This window comes from Microchirus variegatus (assembly GCF_963457635.1).
Source record: "Microchirus variegatus genome assembly, chromosome: 6".
In the NCBI taxonomy this organism is placed as follows: Eukaryota; Metazoa; Chordata; class Actinopteri; order Pleuronectiformes; family Soleidae; genus Microchirus; species Microchirus variegatus.
In genome coordinates, this window is record NC_139807.1 from 6,788,382 (window position 1) to 6,806,489 (window position 18,108).

General features: G+C 40.3%; 1 protein-coding gene across 1 annotated transcript; it reads left to right on the plus strand.

Annotated features, from left to right (window-relative positions):
• Positions 1-5,984: 5,984 nt before the first annotated feature.
• maea (macrophage erythroblast attacher, E3 ubiquitin ligase) lies at positions 5,985-17,588 on the plus strand. Its single transcript, XM_083891690.1, has 9 exons — positions 5,985-6,086; positions 10,379-10,561; positions 11,855-12,058; positions 12,216-12,338; positions 12,648-12,724; positions 12,833-12,941; positions 14,293-14,426; positions 15,421-15,616; positions 15,705-17,588. The coding sequence occupies exons 1-9, from the start codon at positions 6,018-6,020 to the stop codon at positions 15,798-15,800; spliced, it is 1,191 nt and encodes a 396-aa protein (XP_083747816.1). The 5' UTR covers positions 5,985-6,017; the 3' UTR covers positions 15,801-17,588.
• Positions 17,589-18,108: the final 520 nt, after the last annotated feature.

Sequence of the window (18,108 nt, forward strand, 5' to 3'; positions counted from 1 at the left end):
TGTAAATCACGCGAGATTGCTGGCGAGGGCAACGGTATCCGAAAACCAGAAGTCCACAAAGTCCGCGAAAATGTATTTTCTTGGCTCCACAGTGCAGCACAGAGTCCTACACAAACTTCCAGCCTCAGAGGATTTATCTGTCCAGTGCATGCATCTTATATATGACGGCAATGTGCCTGCTAGAGCCTGCAAATGATCACTTTTCTGAATGCTAACTGCTGTTCGCTCCCAGTAGCCTCTGTGGCTGATGTCATTTCCTGTCCCTTAAGTTTTTCGTTTTACTTTTTTTAAGGTGGACCTAAAGAGATACTACTAAACCGAGCGTTCTGAACAGGGCTGTATTGGCAGGGTGATTGAACTGCTGTGGTGCTTCATCCTTAGGGTATTTTGACCAAAGCATGTCACAGACATGTTCATTAGGACACCAGGGAACTAGTTTAACTTGGAGAAATAGGGTATAATATGTCCCCTTTAAAGCCTTTATTTTTCAAATAAGTTATTTCAAATCCTAATTCCAAAGAGTTGTGTGTATTTATTGTATCTCTTTACTGTTACTTGTATTTCTCATGAGCATAAATGTGGCTTAGATTGTACATTTGTAAAATGTACCGTATGCAATCAGTGTTCCGTTTTTAACTTTTAACACTTTAACCACAGTGATATCAGTGGCCTCTAACTGCCAGGGCCTAACCCAGTTAACAGCAGCGGTGGTTACATCACCTCCTCCCTGTTGGTAAATGTCACACACAGCCAGTGGTCAACATGTTCCAGTCCAAAAAGACTCAGAGGGCTGAGAGAAACTGTTGTTTTCAGTGCTGCTGATGCACTCATTTATAACCATTTAGAGTACATGCTGGTTCACTGTCACACTGTCCTAAATTAATTACAACCATGGTTCTCAAACTGTGGTACGTGAGCTTCCTTGGTACTACTGGAGGAAAATCTGAAATACCGTGGAGTGACGTGACACAAACAAGGTGACGCCTCAGAAAAGAGCGCAGCTCATACCATTGACAGGAGACACATAAATAAGTGGGCGTGTCAGTCATGTGACATCCAGAGCTCTATAAGCTGTTTACAACTAACCTAATGACTCCTTCGCTGGTTGTCGGAGTGAATTAAGTGGGCGGAGCTTTGCCAAAGGTCAATCCACATAGCAGAGCTTGTCGGCGTCAGATGGTTAAGTTTGAAAAACAGGGAAGTGATAAAATCTAGTGTTCACTATTTGAATCACAGCTGACCAGTGAGACCTGCTCTTATCAAACCTGAGCTCGTTCCTGTTTCACCTTAAAAAAAAACTAAACAGGAAACTTTGTTCTTCTTTTGTTATGTGGTAGGAATAGTTAAAAAACACTTGTTGTGTCTGTTACTGACATCACAGCTGTGTGCGCGGTATATCTGTTGACACCAAACTCACTCCCACTCATTTCCTCTTTCTTTTTTACTCCAAGTCATCGACTAAGCTAAAATTGTCTTATCACACAGACTGTGTGATATATATTATTTTCCGATAATAAATAGCCTCCAAGGTAACGCTGTCAAGCGAGGCCGTTGCGTCTTTTTATTTAAAGCTACAGTGCATTCTTTGAAATAGAAATGATTTAATCCATTGCCAAATTATGTCAGAAGATTTTTTTGGGGGGGATCTGTTTTTACTAGATTTTTTTCGTGGTCTGTTCTTATGAGATTTTATTTTCATGGTCTGTTCTTACAAAAAACTGTTGGGGTCTGTTCTTACAAGATTTTTTGGGGGTCTGTTCTTAAAATATTTTTTTTTCCGAGGTCTGTTTTTTTTTTCACAAGGTTTTTTTCCGCGGTCTGTTCTTACGAGATTTTTTTTCAGGGTCTGTTTTTAGGAGAGATTTTTTTGGGGTCTGTTCTCACAATAATTTTTTTTCGGGGTCTTTTTTTACGAGATTTTTTGTCAGGGTCTTTTCTTACGAGATTTTTTTCGGGGTCTGTTCTGTCAAGATTTTTTTTCAGGGTCTGTTTTGAGGAGATATTTTTTTCAGGGTCTGTTCTTACAAGATTTTTTTGTGGTCTGTTCTTATGGGTTTTTTTCAGGGTCTGTTTTACAAAAAATAATAACTAATAAAAACTAGCAAACCTGCTCCAAAAACGAATTAAAACTAACTCAATTTTAAAAATAATATACTAAACTAAATAAAATCTAGAAACTATTATAACCATGGTCAGAAATGGTCCACGTGCCAACAATATGAACATAATTCTCAAATCCCAACTGCTACTTAAACAGCTTACACCTGCATTTCGAGCCCTGTGTGCTGCAGAGAACATCAGCCATTTGCAAATTGAAGAACCATTTGAGGTGCCTAATGTCATGCTCTAATAACCGTGATATGTTAAACTTGACAAATTATGCCAATTCCTCCTCTAAGCTGATTCATTTGCTAATATCTCTGTGACATTTCTCACCAGCGCCTCGTGACATGAAAGGTATTGCCACACATCACAGCGACAGTTGTAACAGGTGTAACAGATGAATTCAAACTGACAACAAAGTGAGAAGCTACACAGACGCATTTATCTTGTCGAACAATAAGGCGGATGGCAACTTCGCTACGCTCCCACCTTTTCTATGCAGGACTTAGATGTCCCCCCCCAGGAAATGGAGGGAACAAGCTTCTAAAATAAGGACAGAGAAAGGAGGAGGAGGAGATAACAAAGAGTGGATGGATGACAGCGCGATAAAGAGAGGGAATGAGAAGAAATCAAATGCACCACAGGACAGGAGTGCAAAGTGATCGATAGAATATTTACTGCTGCTCATGAGGGAAAATGCCCCATAGTGTGTTTACTTTCATGTGTGTAAAAACCAGTGTGGTGTGCACATGTAGGGTCACAGTCACACCTCTCACCATCACTACACACCCATTTTTCTACACGATCTACACTGTCCTCTCCTCTTCAACCCTTCGCTCTCTCCCTTCCCATTTATCGTCCTCCACTGTCTCTTCTCTTCTTCTTTTGCCTCCCGCTCTTCCATCTGCTCGTCCTGCTCTCTTTCCATCCTTTCTCCCTCGATCTCATTCGCACTCCATCATACCCCCCCCCTCCATCACCACCACCACCACCACCACATCTCTTTCACTCTCTTTTTTCCATCTCAGGCTTTTCACACTACACATCTCCACCCTCCTCCTCCTCCTCCTCCTCTCTGTAGTCACTGCAGCGTGTCTAATGGTTCAGCTCCTTCCCAGCAGATCCACCATGCGGAGGCCAGGCGAGTAGCAGCCCCCCGCCCCCTGTCGAAGGCCCTCCCAACTGCTGGCCTTATCAAGACTGACAGCCAGCTTAGACCGAGAGCTATCACACACACACTTGTACACACAATTACAAAGATAGATGCCTCGACACGCACAACGATACAAGCGTGTAAACAGAGAAACACATATACAATCACGGCAGTGGAGCAAGGTGCAGAATAATGCAGCAAAGCATGTGTGTACACACACACACACTATAACACACAGGCTGCTAAATGTGCCGACGCAGGCACATAAGCAGACATCCGTCTGGATGTATGGATAGTGACAGAGCTGCTACATAAGACACCGGAGAGAATAGCAATCTAATCTAGCGTAGTAGGAGGCGTGTACTGCAGGCATGGAAGGATCTAACCCACGTGTAGCAGAGCAGGGAGGGGAGGCTGCAAGAGAAGAGAGGTAGAGGGATGAATACGAGGAGCTGGTGGGTGGAAAGGAGTGATAATAATACTAGAAGAAAGTGATAATAGAGAAGGAGTAAAGTGGGTGACAGATGTAGGAGGAGGGGATAAGAACTGGTTGCAGAAGAATGGTGAAATCACAAAACAAAACGTTAAGCGGCAACAGTTTCAATTATGTGCTCACGATGACAAAGTCATGCGAGAACAAACCTCCTCCTCTGTCTCCAGAGAGACCAACCTTTAATTTTCTAACACTGAAACATCGTAGGGCTGGGAAGACACGCTTTTGATACCCGATTATTTGATTTGTATGATTGTGATTCAGTAATATCCCATAATTTGAAATGTTCTTCTTTCTCCCTAAGCCAAAACTGAGTGATAAAATGATTCTAAAGTCATATTTTTAGAAAGGAATGCACATTGCATGTCAGTCTGACATGTATTTACACTGAATGGAACAGCGGTTTGTAACATGTGCAACAGAATGAACTGCTAATAATGAATTAAATAAATACAAACAAAAAAATAGTGTGTTTTTTTTTTAGCTTTTACATGTTAACTGAGCGAATGCATGTTATACATACGTGTGTGTGTGTGTGTGTGTGTATATAAAATGCTGGGCCTTCTGAGCCTTCAAAATAAGATGTTTCAAATTAAACTGAAAAATGTCTTTTCAAAACCCTGCATTGCAGCTTACAGTGATAATAGAATACTTACAATACTTTTTGAGGTTAATTATCAACTGCTTCTGTCCAAAAAGAATGATATTTTTGTGGATCAATAAGCGTGGACTTTATTTGATGTATAGATTTAGATTTTTTTTTTTTTTTAAAGGAAGATAATTATACTGTATTATTTCTCCATTACGTCAGTGTTGCTAATTATCTCCTTGAGTTCACCTCATAAAATGTCAGGTATTTGTCAGACGTTCCTCACTCTCAGTGTTCAGATGCCGCTGCTGTCGCTGTAAACACTCAGACGATGACTCATTAATTTACAGATATGAAATACACAGTGTGCGAAATAATCTTACATTGTTTCTGTTTAGGAAAAATAAACAGAGGCAGAATAATACAAAAAGACAACAAAAAGTTACACACTACAGCTTTAAATCTTCACCATTTTAACTAATGATTCATACCAAAAAAGAACAGTGTGCTTGGCTAGCTGTGGTTATGTGGGATTATTATCGTCATTTTATGGTTTTATAAAGAACTTTTTGATCTCGGATGTTTGATTAAGTCACTATTTAAGAATTAAAGACCTGGAGTGTTGAACATGGAACGATCTCTGTGGGCGAAATCCATCTTTTAAGAGGCACATTTAACTTGTTTCTCTGCCAAGTTCTTCCATTAATAAATAACACTCCTCCTGTCACACACAAGAACAAAAATCAACACATTCACATGGATTTTTACAGTCACACTTTCATTCCCCTCTTATTTGGCTTGGCACTTAGAAAATAAACACACAGGAAGTACTGGACACAGGGGCCCAAAATAAATCACAAACCTGCTTTGCGTCACCTTCCTCTCTCTGTGTGTCCACTTATCCACTTTTATTCCCAAGGCTGTGGGTGTGTGGAAGAGTGTTGGCCATGCAGCAGTTAATGTACCGATCTGTGCCAGCCAATCAGGACCCATGGCAGGACCTTCACCTCGACTGGGGAGAGAAGGTTCTAGTAGTTATTATTATAAATAATTATAAATAAGCATATTTATTATTATTATTATTATTATTATTATAGCAAAGATAATACATTTTATAATTTAGACTGCAACTAACTAATATTTTTTTCATCAGGAATTTGTTGAATATTTTGTCACCGAATCAATCACTTGTGTCATTCATAAAATGCTAAAACTGAACACTTTTAGTGTTTCTAAACATATTTGTTGTCACTTTTATCATTCTGCTATTGAAAGATGCAGATTTGAGGATTATTATTAATTTGACCACCTCCCCGTTATGCCGTATTTCCTTACTCTTCACTTTTTTTAATACTTTTACTTCTAAAACTTGAGTACATTCTAGATCAGAAAATTACTTTTGATAATTACGTATAGTAAATGTCATATACTTTAAGACTTTTACTATATATATATATATTCTTTCAAAGTAATTTTCTGGTAAGATACTTGTACTTTTACTCAAGTATCCTGTTATCCAGTAAAAATCATAGTGAAATTTAACAGGGCCTTTTATCTCTACCAGACACAAACTTACAGTGCTGACACCGTCCCACCAGGTGGCGGTAGTGAGCGCTGAGGCCGCTCTGAGTTGATGGAAAAAAAAACACAAACAACCACAAGAAAACCACAAAACCAAGATGGCGGTGCAGGAGACAGCATCTCAACTGTCCATGGCTCTCAAAGTCCAGGAATATCCCACCCTGAAGGTAAACTGTGACTGGAGCTCGCATCGTTTTTTTCACGTTACCGACGTACGTGCCGCTGAAATACATATACTGTTCGGTCTTTGCTGGGAAAAGTGGTGGATTTGTTGTCCATTCGAGGCCGAGGGAAGCGAACTTGACAGGGGAGGCTAGTGGTTGCTAGACTCGCTTAGCCAGTTAGCAGCGCCCTTTAACCGCATATGTGTTTGAAAGGCGACAGTAATTAGTTAACCTTTAAATACGTAGATATACGCTGTATAGCTGTGTTCATCCGGTGCTTTTTGAATGATATAATCGTCGTGTCATGGGGTGGAGGGCCGCAGATAAGCTACCCCTAAGTTGAAGCGTGTTGTTTTTGACGAGAAGCTACCTTCACTGTAGATGAGCTGTCAGTTAATGGCGTCAGCGCGGTGCTTAACGGCAGGGACACTTTAACGAAGTAAGTGGTGATTCTTGTTCAAACGGAGCTGGGCACTCGTCTTGGCTGGCTGGCTGGCTGTTGAATTCATTAGGGTTTTGCTGTGGCAAACCCATATTTTCGGTCTTCTACTGTGGTGTAAGGCAACCAGGCTGTGTCACAACACACGAGAGCGAGCATGCAGTTTGCAGCTGCCTGGTAGATGTGTCGGTGGGGGGGCTGGGAAGCCTCGAAAGCCCTGCGAAGGGGGCAGTTAGCGCAGTGTCATCAGATCGCTGCTGTTGCCTGTGTGCACTTCAAAATGGCCAGCGAGAGACATCACAGCCTGCTGCTGCCGCCGCCGCACACACCTACTGTTCCTCCATTCCACACAACGTTACTGCGACACTACCTTTAAAAGACGAGCTGAAGCAAACCCCGGCTTTCCTCCTGCCCTCACCCCGTCTCAGCGAGAAAAGACAACGTCGTTTTTATACAAGGCTCGGCTGTGAGCACCAAGGTATTGACAGCGTTTGTGTAGTAGCTAATGGTGTGTGATGTGTCTGATGTTGCCCTGATTAATGTAACGTGGCGTTAAGTGTTCACTGTGGTGCATGTTTAAACATCATAGCTGTGGTTATTTCTGAAGATGTCTTTGCTTAGATGCTGCAGTAAGGATGGATGGATGGATGGTGGTACAGGAAGGGCACCATTTTAAGACAGGCGTGATGGTTATAATTGGCATCAAATGGGAGTCTACAGCTGGGGGGAGCAGTGGTGATCACATTTGAAGCTATATTGAGCAGAATTATCACGTCACAAGCAATATTGTCTGACACAGATGAAGCTGCTAATCTGTAGGAGTGACACATTACAGTACGTGTTGATTATTATGTCCTTGAAGATGCCTATGCAAAGTAATAGCTCGATGCCACCTTTTCTGTCTGATACCATGCTGATATCTCAACCATGACTATCTACCGATAACAATATCAGTCTGATGCATTAATTGGATGTGGATGCCCTCGTTACTGAACCACAACCAACCATTTAAAAATCATAATACTGTTGTTGGTCTCTTAGTCTCTGAGTAATGTGATATTTAGAGTTTGCAGTTCATAAGACTTTATTTTTTTTGATATACAGTCCAGTGATTTTGACCAGTATGGAACCAATACTCGGTTCACTTATGTATATTTTGGGTATGCACGATATCGGTATCTGCAAATATTGGCTTTAAAATGTATTATCAGATATCGGCAAACACACCAAGATCTGCCAATATGACTACAACAGTAAGACTAATGGGGTGCAGGGAAAACGTGTATACATCAGTCCAATATAATGCATGTTTAGTATGTTTTTCTCAGGCAGGTCAGAGTAAGGTTTACAGCAACCGTTCTCTTGGGCCTTGGTTCACAAACTGTGGTACCTGTCAAGAGTGCATAGCAAATAGAAATATGATTGAATAACAAAAAATAAAATAAGTTTAATAATATAATTAGAAACCCCATATCTCTTGCTCCATCTTAAATCAGATTTCACTGTACCAGTGTCTGAAGTATATGTGAGAAGAATAAAATCTGCCTCCTGTGAAAAGTCCTATTTCCTCGCCCTATTTACACCACTGGATTGTAACGTTGGCGGTACTAGTGTTACGTTGAGAGCTCAATGTTTTCTCAGGTGGTACTTGGTATGAAAAGTTTGAGAACCACTGATCCAGGGAAACGATAACCCAAATATTTACACGTTCTCATTCAACATACCATTGTAGCCGAATCAAGTCGAATATACTTGTCCACACAGGGACATTTTTCTTGGACTGACGTGCTTTCACAGCTGCAGAACAATACACAGCACAACAGAGTCAGCAAACGGCATCCAAAAAAACAATATGCAGAAAAATAATATAACAAAATAACACGGACTAAAAGCCAGTAAAAGTTACAATAATTGCACCTGCCTTATAATAGTATAGTATAGTATAGTAATAGTATAATAGTGTCATAGATGTTGGAATTAATGAGAGCTTGAGATGGTTTGTAACACCTGCCTGAATGTAATGTATCACATTCAGTCAATAGAATATGTGCTGGATTGTTTTAGTCTCATCACATAATGATCTGAAGCAAGGGATAATTTTTTAGTTGTTAATCTGACTGTATTCTGTTGTCATTGAAATGCTGGACATTTATGATATCGAGTCTGTATTTCTAAGGCAAGTCGAAATTGTCCTTCAGACTGTAATCACCCAGGAAATGTCATGACTTTTATCAATATACAGTGTTACTGTTAAAGGGGGACTTACTAGAAATCCTGAAAGACAACCACTTACAGTGTTGGCCTGTAACTGCTCCCTGTAAATATGTTTATGGCTGAATTACATGGTCTCATGGAAGTCATGGTTGTGTAGAAAAGTGCATTAACATGCTGCATATAAGCTGTGTTCATCGCTTTGTAAAAGGGAATTTTATTTGTTAAAAATATGGTTTCTCCTTATGTTATTAGATCTGTTGAAGATTTGTTTTTGCCCAGATGTTTCAGTTAACTGTTTACAGATGTGGACTGTAGGACTGCAAAGATTGGTTGATAATTGATTGATTGATTAAGTAATTAAATTAATTTGTTTGACTCTCTTTTTCCCCCAATAATTAAAACAAGCTTTTACACTTGTCTGGGCTTCTTTGCCCCGTATTAAGAAAGAAGTCATGAGAACTGAATGATTTAGGGCGGTGGACAAAACAAGACATTTGAAACAATTATGCTGACACTGGTCGACATTTTTTCAACATGTTATGGGCCAAATAACGAACCAATTAATCAAGAAAATAATAGACAGATGATTATTGTAGGGGAAGAAAATCGTTATTTGGAACTTGGTGATGATGTAGTCGATGCTTCGCGGACCTTAGTGGACATCTGTGCACACTGTCTTCTCTTTGATAGTCAAGATTTTCATTGTCACACCAGTATTGAAGTAATTTAACAGTATTTAAAGATTTCAAGTCAATGCTCACTTTACAGGCTATTGCATGAGGCGGAAAACATTGACGTTTGTGCTGAGCTCTTTTGGGTGAGTTGTTGTTTTAGCAGTTTTATGGCCAGGAAGAAAGAAAAGGCCTCTGAGCGTGTTGGCGTGTGTTTTTAGGCTCCATCCTTTCCCTCTCATACAGCTGCTATGCACATTCCTGTGCAAAGTAAGCCTGCAGTTTCTGCCAGCAAAACACTAATGAATATTTAGTAGTGCATACTCTGTCATGGTTTGAGGTTCAATTAAATGTCTGAATCACAGGGTCACAATCTTGTGCACAAACACAGCTTAGTTTTCCAAATTCTAGCTGAGCAACAACATCCATCATGCATCATAATTTTTCTCTCAAATCTTAGTGAGCTGTGAAATGAACTGGCTACGAGTTAAAACTGAGGGTGGAAAAATCACAGTGAATCAAAGTTCTCCTCTTTTAGAAATAAGAATTACATGACACTGTTGTCTACCAAGTAATTTTGTTGTAGCACAGAGAGGAAAAACACTTTGCTATATTGTTTGATTATGAATCATTTTCTCCTGATTCTGTTTCTTTCCATCTTTTAACCCTAACCCTGAACATGTTTTTTCACAATACAAAAAAATACAAACCACAGCCAGTTACACATACTGTATCCTTAACTGCAACTACTGTAGCCTCATGTGAAGGGCAGAGCGTATGTTATATTTATTTGTTTATCTTCTTTTGAGTCCTTGTGTGGATTATTCTGACAGAATTGTATTTATTTTGAAGGAATAAAAGGTCTTTTGCACCTCGCCTATCAATACACACAAAAGCCATCTGACTCAATCAGCCACAGGTCATTTTCATGCTGAATGCATCATAAATATCCATTTGCTTTGTCTTCGCAGGTGCCCTACGAGACTCTGAACAAGCGATTCAGAGCAGCTCAGAAGAACATCGACCGGGAGACGAGTCACGTGACAATGGTGGTCGCGGAGCTGGAGAAGACCCTGAGCAACTTCCCGGTGGTCGACTCTGTGGTGTCGCTGCTGGATGGAGTGGTGGAGAAACTCAGTGCCCTGAAGAGGAAGGTGAGAGATGCAGATGTTACACATAGGCACACATTTATTTAAATAAGTAATGTACAAAGGGATGAGTTTCAGTGTTTTAATGTCGTTTTTAATGCTGGAATGCCAACCACAACATTCATTGCTTTTTCAGAAGGTGTCCCACCTTTTCTGGAAATAGGGTATAAATGTTTAATTGTATTTTAATTGGCTAAGGCCTTACTACATTTGGGAACTTGGAACTTGGAACTTCATCTTAGGGCTGTCACTTTTCCCAAAAAATTATTTTCACATGTTTGATTACTGCATGAGCTTGGATAAAAAAGCTCCACTCTCAGCGCCCTCTGCTCTATGAAATAGTAATACTACGTCAAACAGTCTTATGCACTTACAACTTCTATTGGGTCTGAGGACAAATTAGGACCCTTCAGACCTGTACTTTTTGACAGTTTTCTAATCCATTATTGTTAGTGTGCACTGGCCTCATTAAACTAGCACTAGTTTCGGTCCCAGTACCTGTGTACTATACCAATAGTATCCTACTAATAAACACGGGTCACCCTCCAGCTGTATAAGGAGCCATATAACTCAGCCCTGTTGACAACAGCACATTACTGTGGCCGTGGTTCCTTCACAATGGAATATGTGGTGGGTTGTTGGTGTCCGAGGTGGAATGCCACCTGGCTGGTTTATAAAAGGAGAGAAAAAAACAGACAATTGAGACAATGCTGCCGGTATTTTTTCCCCCAAACCTGGCCCAGAATGTTGTTTTACACTAAACATACTGCACTTTGTGTCGAGAGTAGTCAAAAAGTCACACATGGTTTGCAGTACATTGCCTTAAAATGAATTGGACCAGAGAACAGTGGGCCTGTATAATTGAATCCTTAAAAGGCAGTGTGCATGGAACATTGCACACAGGAATGCAGTCATTCACTCAGTTGTAACAACATTATTAACCACTCTTTCCTGACTGCTTTGAGACTGCAAATTATTGTTTTAAAGCAGTTTTATAAATTTGTTTTTTTATGGTTGTGACGCCCAACTAACCAGAGCAGTTTATCTGCAAATCTTGAAGTAGCTGCAGGCCGTGTAGTCTTGGACACTAGACTTGGGCAAATATCTCAGTCTGGACATTTCTCTTTGTTGAAGGGCAGGTTTATAACCTGTGATGAGAACAGTGTCATTTACTTTTTTGTTCATTTTCTCAGCACAAGCAAGTCTCAAACAACGAACAAGTACAGTTAGGCTAATGAATCGGGTTTAATACAAAATTGAGCCTCCATGCTTCGTATTCATATTATTGTGTGTGTCTAGGCTGCAGAGTCCATCCAAGCTGAGGACGAGAGTGCCAAGCTGTGTAAACGTCGCATCGAGCACTTGAAGGAGCACAGCAGCGACCAGCCGGCCTCGGTCAATCTGTGGAAGAAGAAACGCATGGACCGCATGATGGTGGAGCATCTGTTGCGCTGCGGCTACTACAACACAGCTGTTAAACTGGCCAGACAGAGTGGTATAGAGGTAACTGTCTATGTGTCAATATTGATATTTGAAATGAATACTTGCTCAGTCTGTTTTGAAATACAGGTTAATGTGTACACATATTTGTGTATTTGAGTATAGTACTACTACTTGACTTCAGATTCTCTAATACTCTAATTTACTCACATTTTTAAAGGATCTGGTGAACATAGAGATGTTCCTCACAGCCAAGGAGGTGGAGGAGTCTCTGGAGAGGCAGGAGACGGCCACCTGCTTAGCCTGGTGCCATGACAACAAGTCTCGCCTCCGCAAGATGAAGGTACAGTGATTACTTTCCAGGGGCCAGATTTTTGCCTCAAGAATATGAAAAAATTATTTGGACTGAAATTTCTTGCTCTACCCAGGATCATTTTATTAATCTTGACAGTAAAGTTGCAAGGATGTACCATGAAGCCGATGTTATGACATCCGTACAAAGATTTAAGACGTTTTTTACATTATTGAAATGCATCAGACACACATAAAAGAGATGTCAAGATATAGAGGATTCCTCCATGTCCAGGGTGAATAAGTAGTTAAATGGTGGAAACTCAAATACATTTAGATTTTGTCTCTTTTTTTCCAACAGAGTTGTCTTGAGTTCAGTCTGAGAATCCAGGAGTTCATTGAGCTCATAAGGCAAAACAAACGCATGGATGCAGTCAGGTACTGAACATTGAAACACCACATAGCAACTCTTCCACCTTAAATCCTTACGCTAACAAATGGTTCCTGTCCGGTCTTACATTTCTTACTTTTTTATGCCTGTTTCAGACATGCAAGGAAACATTTCAGCCAAGCAGAAGGCGGACAGTTGGATGAGGTTCGACAGGTGATGGGGATGCTGGCCTTCCCATCAGATACACACATCTCTCCTTACAAGGTAACAACTATGCTCTTGAATTATTCAAAAGACTTAATTTGGTCTGACCCACTTCTGCACGTGGACCATGAAGGAATATTGAATTATACTTGTGGCTGCTACCATTCACACATGACATGAAATTAATGAAATGTCTCTATTATTAATACCTCTAGTTATCTGTATTATTTCTGATGAGAGGCACATGACAGAGGTGTGGCTGGCACTGGTGCCTTTTTGTTTTTGAAGTTGCTATTTAGGCACATGTCTTCCTTGTTAACGTTAAGCAGGAGAGAGCAAGTGATGTGATTCCTGGGAGAATGCAAATTCCAACATCTCTGTCTTTCTCGCCAAAGAAAATAAAGAATAAAAGTCCAAGATCCCAAAGATAATCGCTTATCCAGATGCAGATCGTGCTGCATATCAATGAAAGTGGACGACATGGGCGGAGCGGCTCTTACAAGTTGCCCTCATATCTTAAGCAGCACATTCGGTCCTTGAATTTGAGGGAATCGGTCCTGAAAAGTCTTTGAAAAGTCCTTGAATCCCAAGGTGTGGGAAGCCCGGACTGAATTCCCAAGGAGCAGTCTATTGTACGACCGCAGTAGCGACACAATTCATTTCAGCCAAACCAAACTATGACAGGAGCCAGGCGGATGCAACTGTAACTCTGTGAACAGACAATGGCTATGATCAGTTGAAATATGGTTAGTGTTCTGCAAACACAGACTCAAACAGAAGAGGATCGTTAACAGCTTGACAAAAAACAGTCGGCCTAAATGTTTCCCCTCAGTGATGACGAATTCTGTGCTATCAACAGATTTGTTTATACATGATGAACAACACGACTCTTCAAATTGTGGTTCATAAATTTCTTAAAGGTACATTAATAAATTACTAATATGACATTAAGTTTTGATGAATGCAAATACCCCACCCCAGACTGTTTCATTTCAGCTTTAGAGATCAGGCAGATAACGTGCTATAGCAGCAGAGCAGCCACTAGATGGCCCCCTTTGTCCACTTAAAATAAAAAAGGTGCTTCTTGTGCCACTTCACAATATGCTTGGACATCAGGTTTCAAAAGAGGTGTTATTGTTTGATGTCTTATGAGAAATATGGTTTTACTATGAGATTAAACTCCTTAATGTCAACACAGCTGAATAGAATAGAAGGTATTTAGCTATCATGTCATTTAAAAACTACATTTACATTCTACACAAAGGATTATCACCACATAGTCCGTGTTTGATGAGTTAATCACAGTTTGCTCAAATCATCAGTCATTTGTATCGATCCGCACATTCTGCAGTGACCTAAAAGTCCAATATGTCTTTTCCTTTTTTTTTCTTTTTTTTTACCATTCCATCAGGATCTTTTGGATCCAGCCCGTTGGAAGATGCTAATCCAGCAGTTCCGGTATGACAACTACAGACTGCATCAGCTTGGAAACAACTCTGTCTTCACTATAACCCTACAGGCCGGTCTGTCCGCCATCAAGACACCGTATCCTGCCTTACTCTGCTTTCAATATTCAGTCGTAACCCATTCGGACCGACACAGTAATACAAATGTGTATTACTATAAACCATGTCGAACTATGACGATGGTTGAATACACGTTGGTTGTCTGGCTTTGAGCACTGGTGTGATTCAGGTGTATACTTTAACATCTGTCCTGAGTGATCTCATCACACGTGGACAACACACACAGTCTCAGTCTAGGTCTAATCCCATTAAATGCATCCTGAATGCATCTTCAGATCCGATCACAAAAAAAACAAAAGCTGAGCTGCATGAACAGAAAGAGAAACATCCTCTGACCATGTGCAGTTACACAGTGAACTGAAAGTTTTTCCCAATACATTAATTTATTTGTTGCCTCCACCATTGTATTAACACTGGTGATCACATGACAAAAACACACTACTGTACACTGAGACTTGCTCAAACATCATTTTGTTCTTGTGAACAGACTTAACATCAGTCACAGGAGACGCATCCAAGGCCTATTTTAATGTGAAGTGTGAACAGTGTTATTCAAGTGCCTTTAAAGCACCTAAGGACACTTTATAGAAGATATAGTAGAAAATAATAAAAAACAATAAAATAGAGAAAAGTAAAATAGAACAATGTAATGTACAGAGAGTTTGCTGATTTGAACAGTTTTTAGTTTCAGTTTAAATAGAGGGAGATAGTCAATGTCGGGTGGGAGTGAATTGCAGACACAGGGAGCAGAGCTCCTCATGGTGCTGAGGCCAGCGGAGGTGAGCTGGATGGAGGAGGATGAGCTGAGAGAGTGGAAGGAGGTTACAGTGTGGAGGAGATCAGACGAATGTGGAGGAGCGAGGTCATGAATGGCCTTGAATGTGTACAATGGAATTTTGAATTGTATTCTGAAATTGACCAGGAGCCAGTGCAGCTGCTGTAGGACTGGAGTGTGAACGAGGGGGTTTTGGTGATGACTCGAGCTGTTGAATTCCTTAACATGTCCATTTCAGTCAGTGCTACAAGGAAGACGGTACCTCTAAGAACCCAGACTGCCCGGTGTGCAGTAAATCTCTAAACAAGTTGGCACAGCCGCTACCCATGGCCCACTGTGCCAACTCCAGACTAGTGTGTAAGATCTCTGGGGAGGTCATGAATGAAAACAACCCTCCCATGATGCTTCCTAATGGATATGTCTACGGCTACAATGTGAGTGCACCGTGAAATGAACTAATTATCTTTATACAATTTTAAATTTCACAACTGAAGCTCTATATTCTCTGCTTCTATTTCCCAGTCCCTTCTGTCCATCCGCCAAGACGACAAAGTGGTGTGTCCCAGAACCAAAGAGGTCTTCAACTTCTCTCAGGCTGAGAAGGTCTACATCATGTGATCACTTGGATAACCCCCCCCCCCCCCCCCCCCCCCGTCGGATTATCAACACATGATTGATGATCGTCATCCATCGCCCATCACCTGGCCTTTTCAGAGAGGCACTCGTGGAGCCCCCTCCCCCCACCCACACACACACAAAGAGACACACCCGAAGTACTCCGCCGTCTCTCCCAAATCAACGATTGACTCCCTCTCACCCTCTCCTTTCAATTGTATCACACAGAAACTGGGGCTCTACTCCATCCTGACTTCTTTCACTGTGGCTAGGAGTTGTTTGATCTGATTCATTCAAGCACATAAACTACCAATACTGTCATTACCTTTTTCAAGCCTTCACTCTGAAGATTAGAGACCAGAGAAAAGGACAGAGGGGCTGAAAAAGGGCTAGGTCGTTGTTGGATTTTACTACATGAAATAAAATCTTGTTGAGGTTACTTTGCCTTTTTTCTCCCCTTTGGTAAATAATGTGTCAGGACTGTGTTAACTCACTACTTTTAGATTTGGGCATTTTTGGACAGACATGGCTGCCTGGTCTCATAGTACCATCTTCTTATGTGATGCATGCGGTTTGTCTTCTAGCCATGTGCGTGTTGGTGGACTGTCGAGGCCATAAATGTGTCCTTTAAACTGCCTAATTGCATTATTGTACCCCCCCCCCCCCACACACACACACACACACACTCACACCTTGGCTGTGAAACCAGAGCCTGATTGAGTTGCAGAAGGCTCTTTTTCAAATGTAAATAGTAGATAGGATTTGGTCATTCTCATGTGTAAATGTGGGTTTTTTGGGGGAGGGGGGGGACATGTAACGACAACACAATTCAACCGTTTACAATGATTGCTTTGTGAACTGAACACAGTTTTTTTTAGGCTCTTAACCTCATGTAGCCTTCAGTATCCTCACAATAACCGGTAGTTAAGTGTAACTTATGATTCCCGGGGAAAGCTGTTTAGTTTTACAAATTTGATAATGTTAATTATGGTGCATTTATAACCGTAGTGACATTTCTCAACATTCGGTTTCTGCAACCATCTCTTGCTTACTTTTAATGAACAAATTGTCTTCCTTTTTGTGTGTTTGCCATGTTCACTTCGACTCAAGTCAGTTTTATGAGTTAATTTTTAGTGAATAGAAAATATTAACTGTCTTTCGAGACACGTTACTCGGATAATTCAACATTACTACTCAACCCATTCTGATTAATTTCCCCCCTTCTGCATATGTTTGAGTTACGTGTGGAGTTTACTCCACAGAAACAGACAGTGCATCACCTTCATCAGCGATAAATGTAGTTTCATGCACAATATTTTATATATTTTATTTGTGAAATTTACCAGAGACGGGATGTAAACCTGTGCAAAAAGAGCAGGACTGTTTAATCAACGGCATGACAAAGGACAAAATTACACTTGACAGTTTTTCTTGTCTGTATTAGATGGACGGACTGGGTACAGCACACGATTCATGAAAATCTTGAATGTGGACATGAAAATGTACTTAATTATCAACAGATGTGCAACTCAGAAATGGTGAATTAGTATAAAAGTATGGAAAACAACACACAAAATGATCAAAAACTGTTAAATGTTTCACATGAACAAGGTCAGTATTTTTATTTTATTTTCATTTTGTTGTTTATTAAAAAGTGAAAATATTTCTAATTTGTGTCCATACCTGATTTGGAAGTGTATCTGTAAAGACGCGTGTGTTTTTGTGTTGGTAGAATAGATGAGGGATTGTCTCATGAGAAACATGCCTCATAAAGATTTCAGTGAACTTTGATTTCAGTGTTTCTTTCTTTGCCCCGTGGCCTCTAAAATCAGCTGTACCGTCTCCCCCGGTGGGTGGGACAGGGTAAATGGTCCGCTTTTGTGAACATGGAAATGCAAAGTGTTTTGTTTGCTCACCTGAAACTACTCAAATCTGCTTGATCGAAGTGTGTTTGCATTTTGTGTGGACATTGGTTTGGTCTTGAAGTGAAACATAGACATACAGATTTTACACTGTTATTCGATTGACTTTCTGTTACACATTTTATGGCATGCAAGTATAAACTAAGGCTTTTGGCAGCCTGCAATGAACTAATCACTTTAATTTTAATGTCAAATATTGAACAAAGTTCTACGTTTCCACAGACTATTGGTTTGACCCAATGGACAAAAATCCAGAAAGAAAACATTAATATTTATTTGTCATTTAATTGTATGTCAACAAATCTTCATTATTAAGTTTTTATACCTATATTTTCTCATTATAAAACATTTAAGTAAACTATATCAAACTAGACCACTGCTGCAACGCT

Excerpts from the sequence above, each read along its gene's own strand:
- maea (XM_083891690.1), top strand. The coding sequence starts at position 6,018 with ATGGCGGTGCAGGAGACAGCATCTCAACTGTCCATGGCTCTCAAAGTC. Across the intron at positions 6,087-10,378 it reads AGGAATATCCCACCCTGAAG|GTGCCCTACGAGACTCTGAA; the intron begins GTAAACTGTGAC and ends TTGTCTTCGCAG. Across the intron at positions 14,427-15,420 it reads CTGTCCGCCATCAAGACACC|TCAGTGCTACAAGGAAGACG; the intron begins GTATCCTGCCTT and ends TGTCCATTTCAG.